This window comes from Buteo buteo, chromosome 23, assembly GCF_964188355.1.
Source record: "Buteo buteo chromosome 23, bButBut1.hap1.1, whole genome shotgun sequence".
Classification (NCBI taxonomy): Eukaryota; Metazoa; Chordata; class Aves; order Accipitriformes; family Accipitridae; genus Buteo; species Buteo buteo.
Window position 1 is genome coordinate 3994426 of NC_134193.1, and position 25826 is coordinate 4020251.

Below are 25826 nucleotides of genomic sequence, written 5' to 3' on the forward strand. Positions count from 1 at the left end.
TTAAGGAACTCGTATTATTAAATTGATATATGTCCCAGGATCAGGCATGCTCAAATGCAGATGTGAGGGATCTAGCGTAAACGCAAACAGTATCAACAGTCAGGCTATTATTTTTGTTTAAATAGACAATTGGTCCAAACTGTACCAAAAGCTGCTCTAATAAGGGTATTTAAGTCAATGAAAAAGCTGTATTTTGACCTTTGAAGCAGCAAGCTTTCTTCTTCAGAATTTTCATGTATATCATTACTGGGTATATCTAAGCATTGCTGAGATTCAGTTTTCAGATGATATCACTCCAAACTAATTAGCTGTACTCAAAAGTCTGACCAAGTCAGAGGAAAGGGAATGCATTGGTTGCCAGTAATGGGAAAGATATTAGGAAACACATCCCCTGGGTCAAATGTTAAACTTGTACTCAACCAAACTTCCCTTCACTTCAGTGAAAGCATTTTTTCTAAGTTAAGAATGAATAAGATATGAGAAAGGAGAGAGAGCCAGCTACGGGGGGGGGGGGGGGGGGGGAGACGGCAGTCTTGTGTTTAAGCATGGGACCGAGACCAGGAAATCCTCAGCTCTCCTGCCCACTGGACCAGGGAATGGCTGAATGAGTGGGGAAGATGCCTCAGCTCCCTGTGCCTGCAGGCTCTGATTCATGTGCACTAGAGCCAACATCTGCGATGGGCCGACGTGCTGCGTCCCTGCAGCAATCTGCCCTGCTGCTGCTGTGTCAGCAGATAAAGCTGTGGACCCCATGGCCTGACCTGCTAGTACTGGTCTATCTTTATCCACAGTTTTACGTGTATATGGTGGACCTTAAACTGGGCCATCTCCTTCTAAAGCAGCAGTGACTTCTGGCAAGCACAGGCTGTGACACCAAACTGCCACGGTGTGCTTTGCTAGCCCTTGCGTGCCAGAGGCCTTGTCTTTTCCTGCTGGGAATAGTTGCAATATCTCTGCTTTAGGGAAAACTGGATGTGAAATATAACGGATTAGGATGTTTGAAGTGCTTTGAAATTCTCAAACCAGAAAGTGTGAAATACTGTCTTTGCTCTTTCTCACACATGCACAAAATGGTACCTGTTTTTCATTTTATTTTGGGGATTTCCTATAGCAAATTATATAGTTATTTGCTCATTGGATTTGGTTTTCAAGTCCTTCGTGTATGTTAAGCAGTTTCATTTTGATGTCACTGATGACACTGTAGTTACAGTATGACCAAGGAATAAGATGGCTTAGCTCTTGGTAGATCAAACAAAACTGGACAGAAGGTAGATACAAAATATAAGACATAGAAACCAGTGTAGAAAAGGTACTGATCATGTTTGACAGCCTTTGGGGCCAGGCCCACTGCTGATGCAAAATGACATAGATAAAAACTTTCCACAGAGAAGAGCTTATGGACATGCCCCTGTTGAATGGCCACCCTAATAAATGGCTTTAGCTTTGATCCAAGCCCACATGTGACACCAGCTGCCCATTGCAATCAGACCTGCATCTGCATTGCCCCTTTAAAAGCTCCAGCTGCTGGTCACTCTTTTTAATTCATCATCAACATACCAAAAAAATGAGCCCCCTTTATGATTCAGCAAAGAATAACATTGCTGGTTCGAGATCCTGGAAGTCTGGAGGCCATCAGGTTTTTTAATTTTTACTCTGAAGGAATTTCCTTTTTTAATATTGCTGTGCTCTCTCTTGCCAAAGCCAGGAAGCTGACTATCTATGGCCAACAGTGACCAAAATTTGGTTTTCCTGGAATTTTCTCTTTTCCCTCCGCACACCCACACAATAGGCTTTTTAGGACGCCTGCAGTCTGTAATTTGCCATTCTAGCCTGATAATGTGGCTTGCAGAGGCATCAGTTTTGCCAAGTCATCATCTGGAAGGAACACTTTCTTATGCAACAGGCTTCATTTTCCCCCTGCGTGTCCTATGGCCCACGGTTGCCACCGAGCCCAGCTCTAGCCGAACAGGCTGTGTCAGAACCACCGTGCAGACACTGGGAAACAGGAGAAAGACCATGAAGTCTGGGAAAGGGCCTGAAACTTTCAATTTCAAAAGGCACAGCCCAGAAACCAGAAGGACCAAGAACCCAGTGCTGTGGTTTCCCTTTGCCTGACTAAAGAAAATAGCTGCTGTCTATTTTTACTAAAAATGTGGGACATGAGGCCCTTCTCTTCCCCTGCACAAATGGGGGATGCTGCTCACAATGAAAGAGTGGGGGAGTGGAGCAGGGGGGGTCATCCCGGATTAAAACCAGCTGACTGGTCCACAGAAATCTCTCCCATAGATTCTTCAAATATTTCTTGCCCAAACCACTGGAAGATTTATTTGTAAGGTGAAAGAAAGTTAGTTGGGAAAGGGATTTGGGAATCTCATCTCACCTACAAAAATTCTTCTTTTTCATTTTAAGGCAGGGATGGGATTGATCTAATTTTCTCCCCCTTTCTTTTCTCTGGTTCCGCATCACTGTGCTGTATGGTGTTCTCAGGGCATTCGGCACAACAAATCAACACTGATGGCATCATTAAAAATTTGCAATGTATCATATACCTTGCAGAAAATAAAAGCCATCTGTACAAGTGTAGAAATGGGATTCCAGTACATGAAATGTGTTATGTATGTGACCTTTGTGTTCACTGTCATGAGTAGTATTTTGAACCTCTAAACCTCTGATCAAAAAGATGTTTTTCATTTTCAACAACAAAAAAAACCATCCTGACCAGGGAGAACAAAGAATTCAGTCTTGTTTTACTTACGCTTATTAACTTCGTATGTTTGTTCTTCATTAAAAGACTCTTTTTAGATGACTGAAAATACAAAAAAAGTACTAAATGTGTCAAAATGCCACACATATAAGTGACTTGGGCGGGGGGGGGAGTAGCTATTGTAGCAAATCGTTCTACTCCTTTGGTTCTTTGTTCCTTAGCCCAAAAATACATACAAGTGTGTATATTGAGGAATACTCCTGCAGAACTGGTCACAGGTGTTCCAGCTGAGTTCCCTTTGTATGAAATCACATCCCAAAAGTCCTTGATTTCTACACATCCCATTGCTGCGTTCCCTTCTGAACAGGAGCAGCTTTCTCTCTAGGTCTGCAAGTATGGATTACTGCTGTGAGTTGAATTTGGGCTTGTCTCCATCCGATTCTCTGTATCATGCTCTCAGCCCAGCAATACTGCACTGTAAAGTGGCATATACTGCCCTGTGCAATGAAGTGTTACAGGAGTGCGTACTGCTGAGGTGCTTCATTTCAGAGGGTAAGGCAGTCAGAATTGGCTGATAAAATCTAGCAGAGCAAGAGATGCTGGTGGGCTGGAATGTATTTCCCACCTCTTACATTTGTGATTATAATCATTCGGTTCCAACTGCTGCTGCAAATGCCACATTGCGGCAACCATCTCAGTGGCAAAGAGGCTTATACATGCAGATCATCGCACTCAGGCTTCACGACTGGTATTGGGAACTTTCATTAAAAATGGACCTCCTGAGCTAATTCTCTCCGCTCAGTGAGGAGCTTTTAATTTGCGAGCTTGAAGGCAATCCGTTCTCCCTTCCAGTTAGAGAATCTGTTGTACATTTTATATTGTTGCCTGACCCTTCCCATTGGCACTAGCAAAGTCAAGACACTGCAGTTTTTGTAGCCAGTGACAAACATCAGAGAGCAACGTGGCCAGAATTACAGCCCGTTGTCTGCAACTTCCCATACCAGAAAGCAATTACTGCTGGGTCGACTAGGAGCAGACTCAGGTACCAGTGCGGAGCAAATCCTATGCTGTGTTAAGTCACAGTGCAAACTTATTCAAAAGCCTTTGAAATTCCTAGAGTAAGTAGCTATTCAGTGTACAATTATTGCCAAACAATTGTTAATTATTCTGAAAAACCAGCCAAGCCTGACAAACCCTTATCTCAGCAGACACTGAGGTTGCTATCTCCCACGGAGCTGCACCAGTAGTAACATGAGGGTAATTTTTGGAAGACAGCAGGCTCAGTATGGACTGGCTCCAAGTATGTACACAGCTGATTATTTTCATAGCCTTGAAGGACTTCGGTCAGACACACACAGGAAAAAAAAAAAAAGGTATAGGACTACATACTGAAAAAATTACTCTTAGACATTTGTAAACTGGGTTGACAGAAGCCTCCCGGCAAACCCCAGGACTGTCCCTCTGCAGCCTGCATGGCCTGCAGAGAGCTCGACACCGCCTGGGCACCGGAGAGCGGCCCCTGGAAACAAAGGGGGGGCCGGGGGAAATGTGCGGCCGCTGGTGCCGCAGCGGAGGGATGGGGCAAGTCCCGGGGGCGGCCGACCCCGGCTGCCCCCCCCCCCCCCCCCCGCGCCTTGTGTCCCGGTCCCCCCCCAACATGGCAGCAGAACCCCGCGGCCGCCCCACGTGCTGTCAGCCCGCCGGCGCGCCTTTCGCCCCGCCCCGCGGGGAGGAGGCGTGGCCACCGCCCCGTTTCGGCGCGTTACAGCCGGTCGGCCCGCGGATTGGCGGGAGGCGGCGTTGGCCCCGCCCCTCGGCCGCCCGGGCTTGGCGGGTCGCCCCGGGGTGGGCGGCGGCCCCGCCCCCTAAGGAGCGCAGCCAGTTCCCGGCGTCCCGCGGCGGCTGCAGCGGAGCCGGCGGGGTGCCTGCCTGCGCTGCCCGCACTGCCCGCTCGCCCTGCCCGCTTTTGCCCGCACCCATGGAGCTGCTGTGCGTGGAAGCTGTCCCCCGCGTGCCCCGCGCCGGGCGCGACCCGCAGCTCTTAGGGGACCGGCGGGTGCTGCAGAACCTGCTGAGCCAGGAGGAGCGTTACAGCCCCCGCGTCTCCTACTTCCAGTGCGTGCAGCGGGAGATCAAGCCCTACATGCGGAAGATGCTGGCCTTCTGGATGTTGGAGGTACGGGACTCCCCGCTGCCTCCTCTCCCGCCGCAGCTCCGGCTCCCCGCCCGGCCACCGGCGCTTTTCCTCGCTCGCCGTCCGCGTTTGCAAACGTGCGCGCTCCTGCTCCGGCGGGAGAGAGCTGGCGGCGGGGGGAAGCCCAGGGCAGAAGCACCCGACCCGTGTTCTCTGGTCGGGGGTGTGTGTGTGTGTGTGTGTGTGTGTTCGCCTCGTGCAGGGGTGCAAGGGACAATCCAGGGGACGGGAAAGCCCTGAAATCCCAGGGTTTGGCATGTGCCGGAGGTCGGGTCTCCGGTATGGAGGGTATGCCGGTGGGGAGGAAGGGGGCTGCACATGGAGGGTCTGGAGGCGGGTGAGGAAGGCAGTCTGCAGTGGGGCAGTATCTCTGTGAGCGCTGGCTGTGCTAGAACATGTGGTTGCCCCATGCAGGAGAAGCAGACCCCCCCACCCCGACCCCACAGCCTGTGCTCACCCCACCTCGGTGGTGTGCTGCCACGCTGCTATCGGACCCTCTGTTCACCCACTGCTCCCCAAAACTTCTGGGCAGAGAGCTCAGCTGTGCACCCGGCAGGCTAGAGACTTGTGTTTCCTGAATGGGGCTGAAAATGCCTGGTTAAAGGGGGAAATAATATCGCTACCATTTACTTCCCTAAATTAAAAATGAATGCAGCTCTCTGCGGGATACAGTTCAGTGGGGGAAATCTCATGGGCCTCTTCATGAGGTGATCAGAGTGAACAGTCTCAATAGAGAAAGAAAGAACAGATTCAGCAAAGAACAAACGACGTTGGGATCGAGCCTGCCCGCTCTCCACCCCAGCCACTGTTGCAAGAAGTTGCCTGCTTCTGTCAAAAGAAATAATGAACAAGATGCTTTTTAAAGTTTGGGTGGTTCCCCCCCCGCTATTATTGTTCTGTTTCTGTAATTCCCTTACTGAGAAGGGTAGTTAGATAAATGCTGCTTTGGAGCCTGTTCCTGTGAAGCCCTAAAGGCACTCAAGAAGTGGATGGCACTGGGCAGTTGTTGTCATGACCGTGCGTGTCGGTGTCCCCGGCGCTGTGGCAGTCTGTGCAGGGGGAGGCAGTCGCTGCTGGAAGAACAGTGGTTGCTGCTGTGTGAGGACAAACCTCAATATTTTTATGGTTGCCTTGAAAGAAGGAAGTTAAATATGAGCAGTGTTTTGATACTGGTTGAGAGATAAGAGCAGAGGACTGAAATTTAGAGCTCCTGGATTCTGTTCGTGGCTGTGGTACAAGTATGGCTTAGGGAGGCGAAGGCTTTCGGGCTCAACCATTGATTTGGGCTCTGCCATTGATTCTTCTTGTCTTTCTGGATCACTTAAGGTGGAATTGCCAGAAGTGACTGTGGATCGTCCCCTATTAGGTCTCCAGCTGGAGATACACTGGAATTGTTCATTTTCTCTAGAGGTCCCTAGTCCCCACAGAGCAGAAAATGGTAGCTTTGCTGTACGGCTGACTAGAGACATCCCCAACAGTGAACATTAAAAAAGGGGCCAAATAAAGCAATTTTGGTCTTAACTTACATGTAGTTAGAAAGAGTGCACAAGTTCTGCAGCTTGCCACAGGAAGATGAAGTCTTAAGGCATTGGTCAAACTTGTTCCTGGTGTAATCCCACAGAAGTCATAGGCTTAATGCCTGTAGCTAATTTACTCCTTAGCACTGAGGTATCTTCAAAGCCCTGCAGATAAGTGTGAAACACCATCATGACCAGAAGCTTTGAAGCTGCGGTACAGGCAAGATCTGGGGAGTCCTGTGCTGATTAAAACTTCCTTTTATTTTTTATTTTTGTAATTGGGTTTTGTCAGGTGTGCGAGGAGCAGAAGTGTGAAGAAGAGGTCTTCCCCTTGGCCATGAATTACGTGGATCGCTACCTGTCGTCCGTCCCCATGCGGAAAAATCACTTGCAGCTTCTGGGAGCAGTCTGCATGCTCCTTGCTTCCAAGCTGCGAGAAACCATGCCCCTGACCGTGGAGAAACTCTGCATTTACACAGACAACTCCATCACACCTCAGCAGCTCCTGGTAAACACCCCTATCTCAGAGAGCCCTCTACCTCCTCCCTAGCTCTCTTATCTCCTGCATCCTGCTACTTGGCAGCATACCTGCCTCAGTGTCTCCCCCTGTTCTCTTTCTCCCATTTTTTCGCCTTCCCTGGTGTTCCCCAACCAACCTTCTCTCCTCCTTGCCCCGGTGGGCATGATGGCAGTTGGTGGAGACCTTCCCATCCTGGGCAGACCCTCGCTCCCTGTTATGGGAAGCAGCTTTGTCACCTCCAGGTTATAGAGAAAGTTCCTTGTGCTTTAAGTGCTCGTTGCCAGGACGGAGCTGCCACGCTGAGCTTGCTCTCGAGTGACAGCTCTGGAGAACAAAGGCTTCTGTCTGCGCAGCCGGTGGGGCACAAGGCAGGGGCTGCCGCTGGGGCGTGTGGCTCTGACTTGCCCTGGCTGCAAAGGGGCGTGACGTGGGAGATGCATTTCCACACCAGCAGGAAAAATGAAGCGTTAAGTGGAGAGTTAACCAGCAAAATGGGTAGGAGCTTTTCTGACCTGGGATCCAGCTGGCTGGGTTGTACCATCAAGGCTGATAGTGCTGTCAAGGTGATGGAAATGAGTGGGACCTTGCTGCTGCCTAGGTCCTGCTCCGCGCCCTTGAGTTAAAACAGGGCTACTTTGCCTCTTCCATTGTACACTCAGGCAGAAGCTTTGTAGGCTTCAAAAGGCGAAGCATTTTCATGTCTGATAGAAGTTCAAAGCAAAGATCCAAACCTCTGAGTTCAACTTTGCCAACGGGGGAGGAAATTGGAGAACCCCTTTTCTTGGGGGCCTTCCGTGCTGGTAGATCAGAGCCCTCGGGAGGAAACGGCCACCTCGCTTCGAGTAACAAACATCCCTGGAGACGGTTTGTCTACGAGAATTTCTCAGGGTTAGTCATCGCCTTATTAAATATCTATTTTTTTGGGCTGGGGTGGGTGAGATGATCTGAGTGTGATTTGTCCCCAGGGTGGGGAGTGAACCCACAAAACTTTCAGGTGTGAATCGGAAGGTAGTTTGGGTAACTGGGGAACTCTAGTATGAACATGGTTTTTCCAAGTGCCAGTGAAGGCTGGGGAAAATCCCCTCACCTCCATACCTCTCTCCCTATAGTCATTTGTGGGTGGTTGTTGCCTTAAGTAGCACCCACAGAAAAAAAGTATGTGGATCATTAACATGAATAGTGGTGAGGGATGGGAATGCACAGAGGAAACACAAGGGCTTGTTGCTTTTCTGGATGCTGAGCTGTGGTTGTGCTGCAGCATCCTGCTGAGGGGGGCTGCCAGAAAATCTCTGTGTGCAACGACTTTCTCCTGCTTTGTCAGTAAAGCTTCATCCTTGAGAGCACCTTCTCATCCAGCGATGGATTCTGCGTGGGTATCTTCCCAGGACTGGGATCCATCCCATGAAGCTAATCCCAGCCTGTAATGGGAGGGTTCCTGTTGGCCCTGTGATAATGAGGGGGTTAACATTTAGCTGGAAAAACAGGGAGGGGGGAATGGTAGTTGGTTTGCATTCACTTTTCTGCTGGGCCAGTGAAGGATGCCTCTGTTGCAGAGGCAACAAGCTGAGCAGAAGGTGCCTAGCAGTCGTCTTGTAGGCAAGCAGGCTGCATTTCAAAGTATGGACAGTGCTCTCCATGAACTCAGGAGCATGAAGCCGATCAAAATGCATGTTGTGGGCCAGTGTCCGATTTCTGTCCCTTCGGAGTGATGGGTAAGCTCTCTGTCCAACAGGAATATGGGTTGCAGGAAGGTGAACTTATTGCCATGCTTCACCTCTATCTCCCTCTCTGATCCAGACTTTACAAGGAATCCTGTCATCATCCCTGCAGACTAGGAGAGATCATCACAGTAAATTCTTGGGCTACAAGGATTTGGTCTTGGTGGGCACCTTATGCATATCTCCCACGGATCCCAGTTGTATTTCATTCTGATTTATTTGGTGATTTTTTTCTTGGTGAGGATTTGCTTTTTTCAGTTTAATCTTGAGCTGTGTTTGTAGCCCGCTTTTTGCAAAGGAGAACAGTTAGGAGATGTGCAGGTGGGTAGTGCATGTGCAACATCCTTGGAGGCTTTCCTTCACTCTTGCACTCAAATGCTAATGCCTCTTCACTTGGAGTCTTTTTTTATTTCTTCCCCCCAGAGGTTTGTCAGCAGGAAGCTGTGGCTAAGCCGTGCCACAATGTTCATCTTCCCTTCTCCCTCCTCCTGGCAGCATTGGGGTGGAGATGAAGGAGGAAAGCCCTGTCTGCCGCCTGTTGCTCATTTCTGATTGTGCAGGTCTCGGTACTGGAGTTCTTCCTTATACTTTTTTCCCACCAGGATCCTGGGTTGCAACAGGAGGCAGAGCCGGATGGTTGGCACGGATGTCTTTCATTGTTGTGCTCTGGAATCAATATGCAGTTGAGGTGGACAAGAATGGCTTCATTTTGGGGGTCAAAAGTCCTTTCTTGGGATAGCCAAAGATAGCTTTTTCAGGCAAATAGGATCCCTTTTCTCTTTCCCAAGGGGATGGCTGTGAGCATTCAGCAGTGCAGGGATTTATTCCTGGTAATCTGTGCTAGCCAAAGGGCTGAGCAGAAGGCACCACAAACCAGCCACAGCCCTTAAGGAGAGGTGCTGAGGCATTTGCAGATGTCTGGGCAGGAGATGCTCTGTAGCCTGTGATCTGGTGGTCATCTTTCCCTGCCTGCCACAAAGCTTGCTTTTGGTAGATGTTTAACCCTGTTTGGAGCAGATCCTGCTCCAGTCTCCCATTGCTCTCCACTGCAAAGAGGGAGCGGAGGTAACATCTGAAGATATGTGAAGGATTTGTCTTTGCTTTGGGACCTGACAAGAGTTTATACCCTGATTACAAAACCAGGGTGAGCTGCTGTTTTCCTCCTCTGTGCTAATCGTGCTAATGTTACTTCTCTTTCACAATCTTGCAGTGGAAGAGGGTGGGGAGGGGAAGGGGAGCTTCTTCATCAAGGTTTGGACAATGGCGCATCCTGGCCTCCTCTCATGGATCGGTGCCATTTCAGCCTCCAGTGTGTCCTCCCTGGCCTTTCAGAGGAAGCTGGCCCACTTTCCCAGTAGGTTTGCTTCCTTCTCTTGCAGGGATGCTTGGCACCAGCTCAGCAGTTTAGAAAGGACGTATTTGAAACAAAATCTTGATGAAGTTATTCTAGGGAGAAGGAAATGATGCAACGAGGGACTTGTCCATTTGGAGGAAGTTGGATTTCCGTCAAGAGCGTTATCTAACCTACCTTTTTTTTTTTTTTTTTTTTTATAAAGGCTTTTCTGGCCTGTGCAAGAGCGTGTTCAGCTGCTTGAAGGCTGGGGAGAGCAGTTGTATGTAACCTTCATCTCCCTGGTTTACCCCTAATACATTGTCTTGCCTCTGAAATCCTTGACCTAAGCTCAGGTTTGCAAACTGCCAGGTATTTCTTAGCAAAGACTGTAAGCAGGATCAAGCCACTAGGCAGATAATGAAGGGAGCAGCAGTGATGGCAGGCCATAAGGAGTGAAAATAAGAGAAGGAGATAACAGCTGAGTAGAAAGGGATATTCACTTGTGACAGAGCATTGACTTTTCAGAAGATATACTTGTGTTTTACTGTTTTACCTTCTGCTTGTTGCATGGGTTGGATAGGTGTGACCATTTCTGCACCTGAAGTTGGCACCTTTACCCTTGACATCCAGTCTTGAACTCTGGTCAGGGGATGGAAACAAACGTTTGCCCCAGATTTCCTATTTGCAAATGGACTTTCACGGCTGCTCATTTCTGTACCTGTGTCTCAGCTGCTGGGTAGGGTGGGTGGCCAGCAGCAACATCAGCAGCTCTTTCCACCCTCTTTTTGAGTCAGCTCACGAGCTCAACGGAGTGCAGCTTGCTCCCACTTCGCTGGTGTCTCATCAAGTCTGTGATAATGTAAAATGGTACCTTATCAACTTGAGTGACAAAATCAAGCGCAACTTCCTTTTCTCCTGCAGACAGGGCTGCTGCAAGAGAGGAGCTGGGCTCTCTGCTCCCTGTGCAGCCTCGCCAGATAGGTTTACATAGACTCCTTGTAGGCATAGCGGGTGTGTGGGTGTTGCTGAGGGTAGAGCTTTATGTATAGAGTGACTGTCACTACATGAAAAGGAGAGAAGCTGGTGTGACTGTCACATCCCAGACTGAGTTTGCAGAGCTGTAAATTGAGTAAAACCATCTCTGCTTGTGACTCGGGTCTGTCTTAGCGAGAGGGTGTGGAGGCAGCAACTAGGGGCTTGAGGCTGTTTCACTGCAACAGTGCTCTGAGATCACTTTGTCCAAGCAGGGGAGGCAATGGGAAATGGTCACTGCTTTCCTTCCTTCTTTTTTTTTTTTTTCTTCTTTTTTTTTCCTTGTGGGATGGAGCCAGGAGAGATCAAGGGAGCAAGCTTGCAGAGGGGAAGCTCAGCTGCTCTGTGATTCCACCCCTAGAGACACAGGCCGAGTGTGGGGGAGCTCTGCCGTGGGGGATCTTGCAGAAGGGGGACCTGATGCATTCCCAGCGATGGGATGCTCAGTGGGCACCACTGGCAGCTTGCAGCCCTTCCACAGGGAGGGTGGGCTCCACAGGCTTGAGAAACAAAGAAATATTTTCCACTTTCTTCCTCTCTCACTAGCCAGGCAGAGACTGATTCAATTAGGTGCAAAACAAAATGCCAGGAAAAGGATGTTTGCTATACTGAGTGGTGCTGCTGTTACAAACCTGCTTGCCTATCTCTTGCAGCCTTTTGTTCTGCTTCTTCCACAGATAAAGTGATTCAGAGATTCTGACATGCTGCTCTGGGAGTGGGAAGTCCCCAGGGTTAGCAGGAGAGAAGCGAGGAGCAGGGTGGTTTGGCAGGAGGGATGCTTCCCTGAGCTAAATCCTGTGAGCTGGTGACAGTCCTTGGCGCCTGTCGCCTTCAGCTGGCATCTCGAGTGCCGGCTGGGTCTTGGGATCAGGCCTTTTGTAACAACGAGGTTTTTAAGAAGACGATGAACCTGTGTACTTGCTGGAAAAGAGCTGCTTTTGTGCATTGCAAATGGACAGGCTGTTGTCCTGGATCAGCCCTGGTGTGGCAGGAGCCAGCTTGTCCCAGGTGAGGTCTCATGGCTGAGCTGGTCTGTGCCCTGGATCTTCTCCTTAGGACAAAATGTGTCCCAGCAGGGACAGGCTCTCTGCCACACCAGTGTGGACATCATGTGCCTCTGGTCACTCCCAGTACCTGGCTTGCTGCTGGATGATGCTGGGATGGTGTCCCCTCTGTGCTCAGGAGCTCCCCTCTCAGGTGTAGTGATCCCTTTTGGGTTTGCTTTGCGAGCAGCGATCTCCAGGTCCTGCTTTTGACCTTTTCCCTGGGGCTGCAAAAGGGCCATGCTCCCAGCTTGCGTGGAGAAGTCAGGCTGGAGCTGCCTTGGCCTCTCACCCTTGGGGCAGTGACTGCCGAAGGTGTCAGCAGTGTCCTGTGCCCTTTCCCGAGAAACTGGGCTGATGCATTAGCAAGCAGCCGGCTTTCCCAGCCCGCTGCCCTTCGTGGGTTCCAGATGACTAACACGTAGGGACAATGCACAGAGCTCTCCATCTCCAGCAGCTCTTTCCTTGTGTCACCTTGCTGTGTTGCTGCAGTTTAACCAGTGGCCAGCACTACCTGTTTTTCCTTCTTTTACCCAAGCCTGATCTCTCCTGTCTGTTCCAGTCCCCCGGTTGAACCAGCCACCCTTGGTGACCTATGCTGAGATCCTCAGGCTCTGGAGCTCATTGCTAGGTTTCTTCTTGCTTTTGTCCTGCGGATTTAGCTTAAAAATATAGAAGGACTAGCAGGCTGGCCATCCATATGGGAGACTAGCGAGCATGCTCTAGTGAAGCACTGCTTTCTGGTTGGAAAAGTGCAGGCTGTGAAATGGCAAACGGCGCGTTTGGCCTCATGGGGGATTTGGAGCAGGTTGAGCAATGCTGCTCATTTAAGCAACTCAAAACTGGTATTGTTGTGTAAGGGGAAAGAGTGGGTTTTAAAAAAAAAATTTAAAAAAAAGAGAGAAAATGAAGATCTGCCCTTATGAAAAATCTCACTTCTTCAAATCCGTCTGTTCTGGCAGCCCTTTGGCACGTCTGTGAGCAGCATTGACCTTGTAATCCTAGACTACTTGGAAAAAGAATAGATATTCTGCTGGGTGGGACTAGGTCCTAAATGGAGATATCTGATACAAATCCCAATTCAGCTCTGTCCTTCCAAACCTGGAGCTTCAGCTCCTGCAGGGTGTTTTCCTTTGCCAGCACATCTGCAGGGCCTGCCAGCAGGGAGGAGGTACATGGGGGCATCTTCTATGGCCTTTCTGGCATACCCGGACCATGTTGCCAAAACCAGATTTGCTGCTGATCCGGAGGATGAGAGAAATTGAGGGCCAGAGATCTTCATCGTGGCTTGGGACATGGGGGAATTGGGACCGGCAGAGAGGCTCGGCTGGCTGGGTGTGGGCTGCCTGTGACATTCCTGCTGCAACGGGAAGGGAAATGATCCTGGGAAGACGCTGCTCTCGCCTCTCCTGAGACTGCTCTGTCGGTGGCATGGTCGTACCCAGATGTAACATCAAAGCCACCCAGCCCAGTGAAACCAGTACGTGTGTGGCCTCTGAGTTAGATTCAACTGCTACTCTAGCTAAGTCACATAGACCTTGACAGCAGAGTGGGGAACTGAATGCAGGGGTCCCAAATTCTGTGCTAAGACTCCAATCGTGGGGCTCCCCTTGCTTATACCTTGCTCGATAGGTGCTTTGGTACCACCGTGGTGGTACCACCTGGTAACACTAGGACTTGCTGGGTGATGACTCTGCCAAATGCTTGCCTGTGGCTGCTCTGCACTTTGGTTTCCTCGTCAGTGTTAGGACTAACACCCAGAGTTGGAAGAGCCTGCGAGAGGCTGAGCAGATGAGAGGAGCAGCCGGGCTCCAGCTGAAATCTGTGGGGGGCACCCGGCCTTCCCACCATCTGTTCCCCAGCTTGCAGATTGCACAGAGACTGGCTCGTGGAAGATATTACAGAAATCTGTTATGTGCTTAGAGAGAGCACCACAACATACGACGGAGACATTGGCAGCCACCCGGCATGTGACTGGGAAGCACCAGTGAGCCGTTGCTTGTATGTCAGTGGGAGAGGTGGGTGTTAGCATGGCTGTTTAGTGCCTCTTCCCCCTGAGAAGCTGCTGGGGATGCTCTGCTGAGCATGACTGGAGGCTCTCTTGGCAGACAAGAGGCATGATGAGTAGGGGAGGTTGTGCCAAAATGCTAGGGCCCAGCCTGGGACCTCCTCCGTAGGGTCGCGTGCCCAGTGTTCGTTGGGCTGAGGACCTCAGCACCTAGTCACAGCCATTGAGCTCTGTAGGGGTTGAAGATCTTGTACAGGAGCTTGGGCTGTCTGGATACAGCCCTGAAAGCTCAGCTGTGTTCCCCCCACCTTCTCTTGCTTCAACATGTTGTGCAGCGGGGCTGGCTGCAGAGCAGCTATTGCCTCCTGCGGTTCACCGGCCAAGGAGCTACTGTAGGAAGGAGTCAACGCACTGGCCAGCTCCAAGGGGCAAACAGAGAGGTGAGCTTCTCTATTCCCTTTGCTTTAATGGTGTTAGCTCTAACCTGGAGTGCTGCTGGGAGCCTGGACATCAGCCTCTCCTTTCGGGAGTGGAGAAAGAATATGGGAATGGTGTGCCTACTGCTCCTTGCTCTGGTTATTCCTCTGTGGGCTGTTGCAGCAACCTTGCAAAGCAGAGGAGTGTGGAAGGCTAATCCAACTGCACCTTGGAAAGAAGAAACCAGATCTATCAGTTCCTCTTCTGATCTTTATTCCCGCCTTTGCAACAGCTCAAGGCTGGATTTGTGTCATAGTTGCAGAGCAGGGACGTTCCCTCTTTTCTTCCCTTCCCTGTCTAATGAATTGTACTGTTCTACTGTCCCTTCCCCAAGTGCTGGCCTGATATGTCCTTGAATCTGGTGAGTGTTTCTGCCTGGCCTAGCCCTGCTGAATAACGTTCTGTCTGTCTGTCTGACTCTGCAGGATTGGGAGGTTCTAGTCCTGGAGAAGCTAAAGTGGGACCTGGTCTCAGTGATAGCAAATGATTTCTTGGCTCACATCCTCCATCACCTCCCGCTGCCTAAGGACAAGATGGAGCTGGTGAAGAAACATGCACAGACCTTTATAGCCCTGTGTGCCACAGGTGGGTGCCTGCTCCTGCTGGAGCCACCCGCCAGGATGCTGGGGAGGGTGGGCTGGCCACTGCAGACAGGGTAGCCTGGGCTCGAGTCAGGCTTGCCGGGTAACCTGGGGCTGGTCTCCAATGCCCTGGCTTTCTGGGGAGCTGAATGCCTGCCTGCATTCAAGTCGGAACATTTTGCTGCTCAATTATGTGTTTTCTATCTCTGACCAAGTGGGATAATGGTCCTGGGGACTCATAGTGGGTGCCTGAAAGATGCCAGGAAAGAGCAAAGTTGCTGTGCCACCCCTCTTGCTGCGCAGGCTGTGACTGTGGGAAGGCATCCAGGGTAAAGGCAGGGTTGAATGTGAGCTTTTATCAGTCTTGCTGTAAGTCACTAGAGCAACCTCATCTTCAGGCCTTCTTTTGGTGAGACAGGCCCAGAGAAATAGCTTCATGAAGCTTGCTGCTCTGATGCTCACCCTGTTTCCTGTTACTTCACCCCTGTTTCTCTCTGCTAAGCTGGAGAGACCCCTCTGCCTGGCCCTCACTAGTTTTCCAGGGAAATTCCAGTCTCAAGAACTTACCACACACATCCTTGCTAACAGCTTCTTCTTTTTGCCCCTTGTGTTCCCTTCCTGGCTCTAGACTACACTTTTGCCATGTACCCCCCCTCCATGATTGCGACAGGCAGTATCGGAGCAGCGATCCACGGCTTGACGGTCTCCGTGAATGATTTCACCGGTGAGGCAATCACTGAGCTGCTGGCCAGCATCACTGGCACGGAGGTGGTGAGTGTTCATGGGGAAAGAGCAAAGCGGTTTTGCTGCTGGATCCTGTGGAAACCCTTCCTCTTTCTGCTGCCCGTTCGTCTTAGAGGAAAAGGAAATTAGGTTGTTCGTAGTGATGCTGACCTTGGTTTGAGGAGTGCCTAGAGATGAGTGAGTGTCTCTAAATGCAGCACCCTTGGTCAGTCCCGTGGCTGCAGTCGGCTCCTGGCCACCGAGCACTGCCTGGGCAGAGTGGGGCGAGCTTGGGAGCCTTTGAAAAGCAGCACAAAAAGGAGCGTCTGTTCCCTGTGCAGGCAGGTGTTGGTGGGATCGGGTTGACGAGGTGGGATGGGGCAGAGGGAGAAGCCGGGCTCGACATCTGCTAACCTCCACCGGTGTCTGGTTGCAGGTGCCCAGCCTCGAGTGGGAAGGGGGTCGGAGGCATGAAGTGTTTTCAGGATGTTGGCGCAGTGGCTTTGCTGGGGACGTCGGGATGGTGGGGGGCGTCTGCCTGCCCCTCCACTGCCCTCTGAATGGGGAAGGGGGATTCTGTCGGACTCCCTGTTTCCGGGTCACTCCCGCTGCGGCGAAGTAATTGGGAGCCTTTTTTCTGCCGGGGGCCCCTTTTGATCTTTTCTTCTGCCCGAGCACTGATGCCGGCAGCCGGGCGCGGGGTTAGTTACAGTCCCCTGACAGCAGCGCCGGGAATTGGAAGAGGTGCCGGTGCCGCAGTGGGTGGGAGGCTGCAACGAGCCTTTGTCCAGGCAGGGAGGGGATGGGGCAGGAGGGCGTCCTGATCTATTTGTGCGGCTTTAATTTTTTTTGTTTGCCGGAGCCTTTTTAAAGAGTGAATCAGTGCAGCCAGCTGCTCTCAAGCTGCTGCGGTGAATGGGGCAGGGACTGAAACCTGCTCTGGGTCAGGGCCGGTGGAGGGAACAGGTGGGAAGCAGGCAGGGCACCACCGAGGGAGGGGAGCCGAAATGGAGCCCAGCACACCTCTCCTACCCTCCAGCCCGCTCCCTTCCCTCCTCAGCCTGGAGAGGGCATCTGTTCTGCCCCACAGCCTGCCCGGGTGCAAGGTGCTGCACAAACAGCCCTTGCCCCGCAGGACCGCAGCAGCTTCTGTAGCAGAAGGAAACCCCGGGGATGAGTCCGCAGCATTGCAGGGCTCCTGGGGGAAGCACCTGGCCTCGGCCTCCTGTGTTTGCGGTGTTGATGCTTCTCCCTGAACCTGGCCTCGCAGTGTCTCTGGGCTGTGACTCAGTTTCCCTTTTGGCTCCGCACCGGAGGAGCGATCCCCTTCCTGCAGCTGCCGAGGCTCAGCCGGGTGCTGGGGGGTGCGGGGAGTCTGTGGGGACAGAAGGGGCTGACGGTGCAGGGCTGTGCCAGCTCCATGGCCAGCAGGAACCGCACTGCCGCGCTGAGGCTGGCTCGTTGCTGGCTGTGGCAGCACTTTGGGTGAGGCTTGGAGCTGCTCTGGATCTGTCCTCATCCCACGTGGAGCAGGACGAGACCTACTGGGTGTCTGAGCCAGAGCCCCACGGCACAGCTGCCCTGCGGATAAGGAGCACAGAGGCTGGGGGCAAGCCGAGCTGCCTCCCGGGCATCCCCCGCAAACCCCCAAGGCTTCACCAGGCAGTGAAAGAGCCTGGCTGCTTGTGGCCGAGCCGGTTTTTAGCACCTCTACCGAAATTGCCGACAGAGAGCCTGGTTGAGGAAACCCCGGGGACGGGCTGGCCGTGGCTGGAGGTTCTGCAGCGAGCTCACCCCGGTGCTGCGGGCAGGCAGGCTGGAGGCTGCGCTGACGGGAAGCAGCGCGGGGAAGGGGAGGTGGGCGTTGCTATTTTCGCTCGCCACATCCTCTGTCAGTTTCTAAGAACCAGTGGCGGATTCCTGGTAAGAGATTTCGGTGTGTGACAATATCCAGCGAGCGCGCGTGGCCCTGCGGCGTCCAGCTCGGCTCCGGCCACGAGGTGCGAAATGCCACGTCTTACCCCTCGGTGAGAGCCCAGTCGCGGTGTAGGAGCCGGGCTGGGGTGCACCCATTGGCGATGCCTCCCGTGGCTCTCGGTGCGTCATGGTGCTCTCCTCCAGAGTTTCCTCCTCTGGTTACAGCTTGTATAGGGAGAAAACGGAGAGGGGTTTGCTTTTATTACAAGTGATAATGCTACTGCTTGCAGTCCCCTGCGCCTTCTTGTTTGTGTGGCTGGTGTCTCCCCCAGCACAGGGTTCGCTGGGCCCCGGGAAGCTGCGGGTGAGTCACACAGGCTCTCTGGGCAGAGAGCTGGAGGGTAAAAGCCTCGTGAGAAGCTTTGTGGCCGCAGCACCATTCTCGTAATGTGCCAGCGTCGATGGCACTTAGTGTTGTAGGGAACACATGGCTGGGGTGGCTGTTGGGTCTGGGAGGGTCAGATCCAGCTGCCTTAGAGATCCCCAAAGTGACGCAGTGTGCGTCAGTCAGGGCACCCAGCGGGGATTCACCTTGTCCTGGCTCGGACGTGGGCAGGGACGGGAGGAGGCAGAGCTGCACGCAGCTTCTCTGCAGCGGGTGGGTGACCACAGAGATGCAGGACCAGACCGAGCTCCGGGAGACCTGGGTTGTAGGGCCTGGGGGAAGCAAGTGGGGCTCCACGGTCCCTGTGTGCACCCGTGCTCCTGCACGCCGGCCGTCACTTGTGGATCTGGGAAGTCTTGGTTGTAAAAGGTTGATACCAGCCTGCGCAGAGCTGTTCGGCTCCACCCTCGGTCGTCAGCGGCAGCTGACTGCCATGATGCTGGAATCACACGCCGCATCCAGGCACGAGCCTGGATGCTTTGGGAAGCTCTGATGGGCACAACGTGCATTCCTCAAGAATGTGGTCAAGCAGGGAGGTGGGGAGAAGACAACCAGAGTGTTGGGCTTCTCCTGGGGAGGGGCCTAAAGCACAGACAAGCTGGAGATGCCCCTTGTCGGAGAAAGGCTTCTTTGTCTTGTGTGTTTAGATGCTCCAGGGGCCAAAGATGTAGCCCAGCAGCTGCTCAGAGCTATTTATAAGGCTCCCACCTCTGAGCAGCAGAGAACTGAGGCCTCTTGTCTTGCTCCCTCTCCCGCAGGACTGCCTGAAAGCCTGTCAGGAGCAGATTGAAGCAGCCTTAACCGAGAGCCTGAAACAGGCGTCCCAAACCCAACAGGAATACAGCACCGCCAAGACTGCTGCTTACTCGGCCAGCCAGCCCACCAGCACGCCTACAGATGTCACGGACATCAACCTGTGACCAGCCTCCCCTTCCCGAGAGCTGCCCAGCCCTGCCACAACAGAACCTCGCCCTGGACACCGAAAGGTCGCTGCATCCCACCTACCCATCCATCAGCCCCCTCCATCTGATGCCTGCTGAGGATTTGTTCCGCTCGCTGGGAGCGCAGAGCAGGATCTGCGCAGAGCAGGATCTGCGCTCGTCTTGTCGGAGCGAGCGGCCGGGCTGGTGGAGCTCGATGCCGCTCGTCGGCTTCTGCAGGTGGCCGGGGTGAAGCGACCGTTTTCGTGGTGGCAGGGCACAAGAATAGCTGGGGAAGGGGAGCACGACCCAAAATGAAGTTGTAAAATGTTTCTCAGTTCGTGTTCCTCGTAGCCTGGCTGGCCGCTGTTCGCCATCTCCTCGGGGGTGTTTACCATGATGACTTCCAGCCCCGTGTGGGCCATCAATAATGGATAGCGAGCCTCTTACCCTGGCCTACGTGACCAAAATCCATATAACCCCTCAACCTCTCTCCCCGGGCTGGGGTGCTACGGGCCCACATGGCTCACAAGAGAGAAACGAGTGTCCGGGAGGAGGGAGCAGGTGCTTGTTGGCCCCTTGGTCCCCATTGCTTTGTGCCAGATTGCTGTGGCTCCTGGGGGGGTGGCGTGGCTGCTTCTGCTTGGAGGGGAAACATGTGGCTTATTTCTTGTTGCCATTAGATTTGGGATTTGTGGGGTTTCGGTTTGTTTGGGGGATGTGCTCCCCGTCTGCGTGGACAGCAGAAGTCCTCGCCTCGGGGAGCAGCCTCCTGGGCGAGGTTTGGGTGCGATCCCCTTGGCTTTCCGCTGCCCCACTGAGGCTGCTTAATTTATTGTTAACTGCTGGGAAATGGGGAGGGAGGAAGACTTTGCAGTTCCTTGGTGTGGGGCCTGGATGCTGGTCTCCTCTTCTTCCAAAAGAGTGCCTTCACCCTTCGTCCCTTTCCCTAGCTCCCTGGGCAACGGGAGACTCTCACTTGGAAGCTGGTTGGTTTTTTTAGGTAGCTTAGACATCAGACTAGGTTTTAAGAAATACATTTGAATGTGCTGCTATAGTCTGAAATGCATCTTCACTCCCCCAAGGCAGGGATCTCGGATCGCATTCAGGAGGGGGCTGCGTTGCATGTATCTCCATGTGGGTCCGCGTTGTTTCCTTATAGGGTGGATAATTTGCTGCGCACTTGAGTTGAAAAGCGATTACTGCATTTTTGTATTGGTGTTGATCCTGTCTGTTAGTTTTTATAAAAAGTGTTTAAAAAAAAAATAATGCTGCTTTTCTAAGAGAAAACCATTAAATAGTAGAATTGTATTAACCAGGAGAAGCCAGAGAGATGCTGCAGGGATGGGAGGCAGACTATTGCTGCTTGGTGACCTCTGGACATGTGGATCTGTGGCTGTTGTCCTCCTGTGGGGGATGTGGAAAAGGAGGTAGAAATCTTCCTTTTTGGATGCCACTAGAGACAAGTCTTATCAGGTGGAAAAAGATGGGGCTGCTGTTCTTCCACTAGCCTGATTTGTTAAGGAGAGCCATCTGCCGCTGACTCCTGCTAGCTGGGGGGCGTGCAGAGCCTGTCTGTACAAAAAAAAAATTTTTTTTTTATATATAAATGAGTTTTAATTTAAGAATAAACTGGTTTGGTGTTCACATGCAAGAGTCCCGCTGCTGGGAGAATCAGAGGACCGTAATGTTGCAATAAAGTATTTTAAACAAGTATGTACGCCTCAAGGGTTTCCCTTTGCGATCCGCTCCACGCTCTGCCTTGCAGAGCTCCTGCCTCTGCCCCGAATCGCTCTGGAGCGGGACCCCATTAGCTGAGGGATCCCCTGGGGATGCTCCCAGAGGCTCCAGCCTTGCGTTTCCCGGGGCTGCAAAAGCAGGACGAAACGGGGAGCGGGCAGGCAAGGACACCGCCAGCCGCCTCCAACCCCGCTGAGAGGCAGAGGGGAGATGCCGCAGAGCGGCCGAGGGATGTGTTGCCCTCGCCGAGGCCCTGGGGCAGCTCACGGATGGTGGTGGATGAACGTGGAACCCAACAACCATCTTCCTGCGCGCAAGGCGCCTGCCTGCAGAGCGGCTGCTGGAGAGGAGGCAGCAACTTCACACCCCCCGGCAGCTCCAAAGCCCCCCTCTCACCCATCCAGCAGCTCGGGCGGTGCTGCAGGGTGACGAGAGCGTGCTGGATGTGCTGCGTGAGCCCAGGCTATCTCTCTGCTCATCAGCTTCTGGCTTCTTTAAAGAAACGAGATAAAATCAGAAAGCCAAGGAAAAGGCGCTGTGGTGTGCAACCAGCCCGGGCGGCCGGGCTTTGCGTGCTGCTCTGCTTCACGTGGCTTCTGCTGCTGCCATGGGAGAAGGTGCCAACTCTAGAGAGAAACAGACAGGAGGTGGCCGTCCTCAGCACAACCTGCTGCCGTTGGAAGCTGCAGGGCCTTTTCTCCACGGGCCATGCCTGCAGAACTTTGTGCTGGTTTCAGGGGCGAAGCCAGCTACTTGCAATGCGCAAACCTCGCAGCATCACAGCGTCACTGTCAGCACTTCCCCAGGGTAAGCACAGGATCTCGTGGGACATATGAGGAAAAGCCCCTGCTGGGTTTTCCAGAAAAGGTGGCAAGAGTGTGTGGGCAGGTTGCCGCGAGCAGGCCAGGCACGTGGCCTCGATGGCCAGGCAAGGACAGCGGCCCCGGGGTGCCGGGGCTTCACTAGCCTCACCGAGTAGAGGTGAACCCAGAGGGGCAGCTGGGGAAGTGAGTGTTTCAGGAAAATCCCTGGGGAAGGGGGACGGCTGGCATTTTGGAGGCAGGGTGGTGGTGGGGAAGCCAGGGTGCCAGGCAGGAAGGAGGGCCCAGGCCATGGGGTGTCCAGGTAGAGGGATGGGGGAAAAAAGAAAGAAAAAAATCCCCAAAACACAACCCAAAAAACAAAGGCTGTCCCATGCCCCAGCCTGCTTCCAGCCCCTGTGAGGAGAGGGGCTCTCTGGAGGATTTTCCCCCTCTGCTGCCCCCCAGGGCTTTCCCCTCTGCTCCCAGCACTGCTGGGCTGCTCTTGCCCTCGCTTCTGCCCACAGCCACACATGCTCCTCGTGGTGTCCTGGCTCAGGCCCTGCTGCTGGAGTGAACCAAGCCCTTGGGGAAACCCTCACGCACCAACAGGAGCATTCCCTGCCCCTGCTCCCTGAGAGCAGTTTTGAGTTCTGGGAACAGTCTGGGGGTCCCAGCCCTGTCCCCCCAACCACCCAGGTCCTGCTCAGGGCAGGGAGAGCCCCCAGTCAGGACACAGGGAGGGACAAGGGAGTGCACAGGGGCCCCTTCTCCCTTTGCAATTTGGGGACAGCACCGGCAGTGCAGACTTGATCTGCAGCTCTGCGAGAAGTCCAGGGCTGGTGGCTTTGCTCTGCCACCTGCTGGGGACAGGACAAGTTGGGGGACAGGGCAGAACTGTGCAGGGATGCGACCGCAGAGAGGTGTGTGCGGCTGCGGGGCAGAACCACCCCTGACTGACAGACACGGCTCGGGTTTTATTTTCCAATGCAGGAACAAGCCAAACCCTCGCGGGTGCTGGTGGCACCAGGTTCCTGGGTGGGACAGGGGCTGCTGTGCCCTGTGACAAGCAGCCCAGGGAGCAGAATCCAGCTGCACGGGCACAGCCTGCCCCCAGCGCCCACTCGGAGCAGCAGGATCCCGGGATGGATGCTCCTACACACCTCCCCACAGCTTCGCTCATGCACAGGGCTCCCAGCTGCATCCAGCAGTGTCCCAGGAACGGGTCAGGCTGCAGCTTTTCCCTGCCTCTGCCTGCTCACTCCATGGCCACGGGCTGCTGCCCCTCCACGTCCCTCGTCTTGGAGTTCACCAGCTCCCTCCGGATCTCTGGCGAGATCTGTGGATGGCTGTGGAACTTGAGCAGCTCAAGCAAAGCCTCCTTCTGCTCCGAGGAGAGGTCCTCCTTGTAGCGCTGGGCAAAGGCCAGGAAGCTCTGGTGCCACAAAACAGGCAGGACCCGCTGGTCTGTGCGGAAGGCTAGGAAGTGGAAGACAAGGGCATCCACTACGCGGAAGGGCAGGGCGTACTTCTTGTCGATGAGCAGCCGGAGGAAGATGCTGTTGGCACCGCTGTACTGCATCTCGGCGATCTTCAGCATGGCCGCGCTGTGGGGACGGAGGGAGCACCGAGGTGAGGGCAGGCCAGGCAGGAGTCACGGGGCACCAGGCACCCAGACGGAAAGATGACAAACCCAGCACTAAGCTTTGAATCTCAACCCCAGAGGGAGCAGAGCAAACCCCCCCACCTCCGAGATGCCAGAGAGGCTGAAGGACAGATAGGAGGCGTTGCACTGGTGTCCCTAAAGGAGAACCTCTGACCCCCTCCAGCCTCCCAGCGCATTACCTGGAGTGGAGAACGGGGATGGAGCACTTGGTGAGGATGCTGCCGATGATGATGGCCTCCCGCAGCGTGCAGGTCCCCGACTCGCACAGGGGGATGAGGATCCCTGTGGAGGAGGAAGAGTCATGCACCGCCTTTCTCAATTGCAGCAGGCAGAACCCTGTGATTAAGCCCCTTCTCCTATCCCAGGACACATCTGACCCCAGGAAATAACAGCTCCTCCAGTAGCTGCTGTTACAGGGGTCGCAGCATCTCCCTGCCACGCAACCAGCCCTGAACCACCTCAAGGTGCCAGACAAGACGAATATCACTTGAGACAGTTCGTAAACTGCCATCAACCTCCAGAACCCCCCAATACCTGCCAGCACTCGCTGGCAGCACCTGTGTAAGCCTACAGGCACTTATCACCCTTCCACCCTGAACCCCGCAAACAGGCCCCTGGGGGTTTGGAAGCCGCTTTGTCCACCGAGCGGAACTCCCTGTGTGTCTTTCATGTCTTCTCCTCCCCATTGAGCCCCCAGGGCCACGCCACGCAGGGGAGAGTGTCCTGTCACACTGGGCAGTGGTGTGCAACACGTACCCCCGCTAAGCTTCCCAGATGGCGAGAGGCTCCCAGGTAGGAAGGGCAGCTCTGCAGGGAGTCCCTACCTTTGAACCAGGCTGCTGGCTTGAACAGAGCCTTCTTCAAAGCCATGTAGAGGTGAAAATTGAGGCGCTTATACTCAGCAATGTCATCCCTGACCCGTGGCAGCAGCACCAGGTTGTAGAACCGCTGGGCCATCCTCTCTTTCAGGTTGGATGAAAATATCCTGAGAAAAGCAAAGCACAAAGTGAGGGGTGGAGAAAAGAGGCCAAAGCAGGGGACAGGCTGGTATTTTGTAAATCTGGTTCCAGTTATGGAAAGAAAGAGCAAAAAAATCCCACGTCAGCAGCTCCCAGAGCTGATCTCACCTGGTGGCTTGGTACATGGCAGCTGCTGTCCACGTCTCCGGCTCTGTGATGTAGAGGATCTGCTCCCAGTTGGACAAGGCAGGAATGATTTTAAATGCCTTGGGGAGTTTCCCACTTCTGTATTTGGACAGCACCTTAAAAGACAAGGATACAGGCCAGGCCATGACATATGGGCACCGACAGCAGGGCTGTGGGACTTGTCCCATGACCATGAGAAAGTCTTCCCGTCCCTTAGCATCTCTAGTAAGGAAGGACCGTCCCAGGTCCTGAGATGGGACCATCCCAGGACCACCCCGAGCACACTGCTCAGGAGATTGTCGCTCAGAAACTCTCTAGGCTCTTCAGTGACCAACACTACACAAACTGCAGTTAATCCACAGAAGCACATGCGCAGAGCGAGGATGGGGACAACCTCTCTGAGGCAGAGTGGGCGCAGAGGCGGTGGCCGTGGGGCTCAGCAGCTTTGCCCTTACCTCTCTGACGCCCCTGTAAACCTCCAGGACGCGGGGATCCAGCTGGGGCATGGGGCAGCCCGATATCTCCGACAGCGCCGTCTCCACCTCCGTCTGTTTCTCCGTGATCTTCTCCATGATGATGTCTGCCAGTGTGCGCCTGGGACCAGCGTAGGAAGGGCACGAGTCAGGGGCCAGACTGGGAGGAAGCGGCATCCACCACCGCCACCGCTCCGGCCCCTTCTCCCACCGCATCCTCACCTCAGCGGCGGGTTCTTGTTCATGAACATCTCGATGGCTTTCTCGTCCTCGGGGTCCACCACCACCTCCCCGCAATACTCCCCGCTCCGTCCTGCCGCCGCCGCCTTCTCCAACGAAGGCCACTCCTCATCATCCTCCGAGTCCGAGCCGGGCACCGCCGGGCCTGCGAAGGGAGAAACGCTGGCTGAGCCTCGCACCCTTCGACGCCCGGGGAAGGGTTCGGGGCGAACCGGGGGGGGGTCTCACCCAGGGCCGTGCTGCGCTGCCTGGGGGCGGCGGGGGCGCCGGGGCCGTGCTCGGCCTCCAGCTCCTCCTGCTGCCGCCGCGCCTGCTCCAGGATGCGCCGGGAGAGCCGCGCGTCCACATAGCCTTCCTCCTCCTCCTCCTCGGCCTCGGCCTGGCCGCCGCGTCCCTTCCCCCGCACCGTAGGCCGCGGGGCCGCCTCCTGGAGAATCTGTTCGGCCAGCGGCAGCATGGAACCGGGACCGGGGCCCCGCGTCCGCCGGGCCTTGGGCATGGTGGCGGGGTCTGAGAGACGATGACCGGCCTCGGAGGGACGGGGACCGGGACCGGGACCGGGACTCGAACTGCCGCCGCCGTCCGCTCCGCCACCGGCCGCGCGTGCGCTTTGTCCCCGCCCCTTCCGGC

At 54.1% G+C, this 25826-nt stretch overlaps 2 protein-coding genes across 4 annotated transcripts in view; one reads left to right on the plus strand and one right to left on the minus strand.

The window, feature by feature from the left end:
• Positions 1 to 20846, plus strand: part of CCND3 (cyclin D3) — a 48173-nt gene extending 27327 nt beyond the window's left edge. For 2 of the 3 annotated variants that reach the window (XM_075056108.1, XM_075056109.1), the window contains exons 2-5: positions 6708 to 6923; positions 14972 to 15131; positions 15756 to 15898; positions 18971 to 20846. In XM_075056108.1, the coding sequence (XP_074912209.1) occupies positions 6708 to 6923; positions 14972 to 15131; positions 15756 to 15898; positions 18971 to 19132 (681 nt within the window). In that variant the 3' untranslated portion in view covers positions 19133 to 20846. Of the gene's footprint in view, positions 1 to 4608; positions 4881 to 6707; positions 6924 to 14971; positions 15132 to 15755; positions 15899 to 18970 lie in introns of those variants that run through there. The other variant, XM_075056106.1, reaches the window with a different exon arrangement.
• A 1783-nt stretch (positions 20847 to 22629) lies between these two features.
• On the minus strand, positions 22630 to 25826 carry BYSL (bystin like). Its single transcript, XM_075055650.1, has 7 exons — positions 25425 to 25826; positions 25179 to 25341; positions 24939 to 25077; positions 24466 to 24599; positions 24163 to 24323; positions 23518 to 23620; positions 22630 to 23279 (listed from the first exon to the last, which is right to left on the minus strand). Exons 1-7 carry the CDS (start codon positions 25693 to 25695, stop codon positions 22931 to 22933), a joined length of 1320 nt encoding a protein of 439 aa, XP_074911751.1. The 5' UTR covers positions 25696 to 25826; the 3' UTR covers positions 22630 to 22930.

Excerpts from the sequence above, each read along its gene's own strand:
- BYSL (XM_075055650.1), bottom strand. The coding sequence starts at position 25,695 with ATGCCCAAGGCCCGGCGGACGCGGGGCCCCGGTCCCGGTTCCATGCTG. Across the intron at positions 24,600-24,938 it reads TTTACAGGGGCGTCAGAGAG|GTGCTGTCCAAATACAGAAG; the intron begins GTAAGGGCAAAG and ends TTGTCTTTTAAG. Across the intron at positions 24,324-24,465 it reads GCCATGTACCAAGCCACCAG|GATATTTTCATCCAACCTGA; the intron begins GTGAGATCAGCT and ends TGCTTTTCTCAG.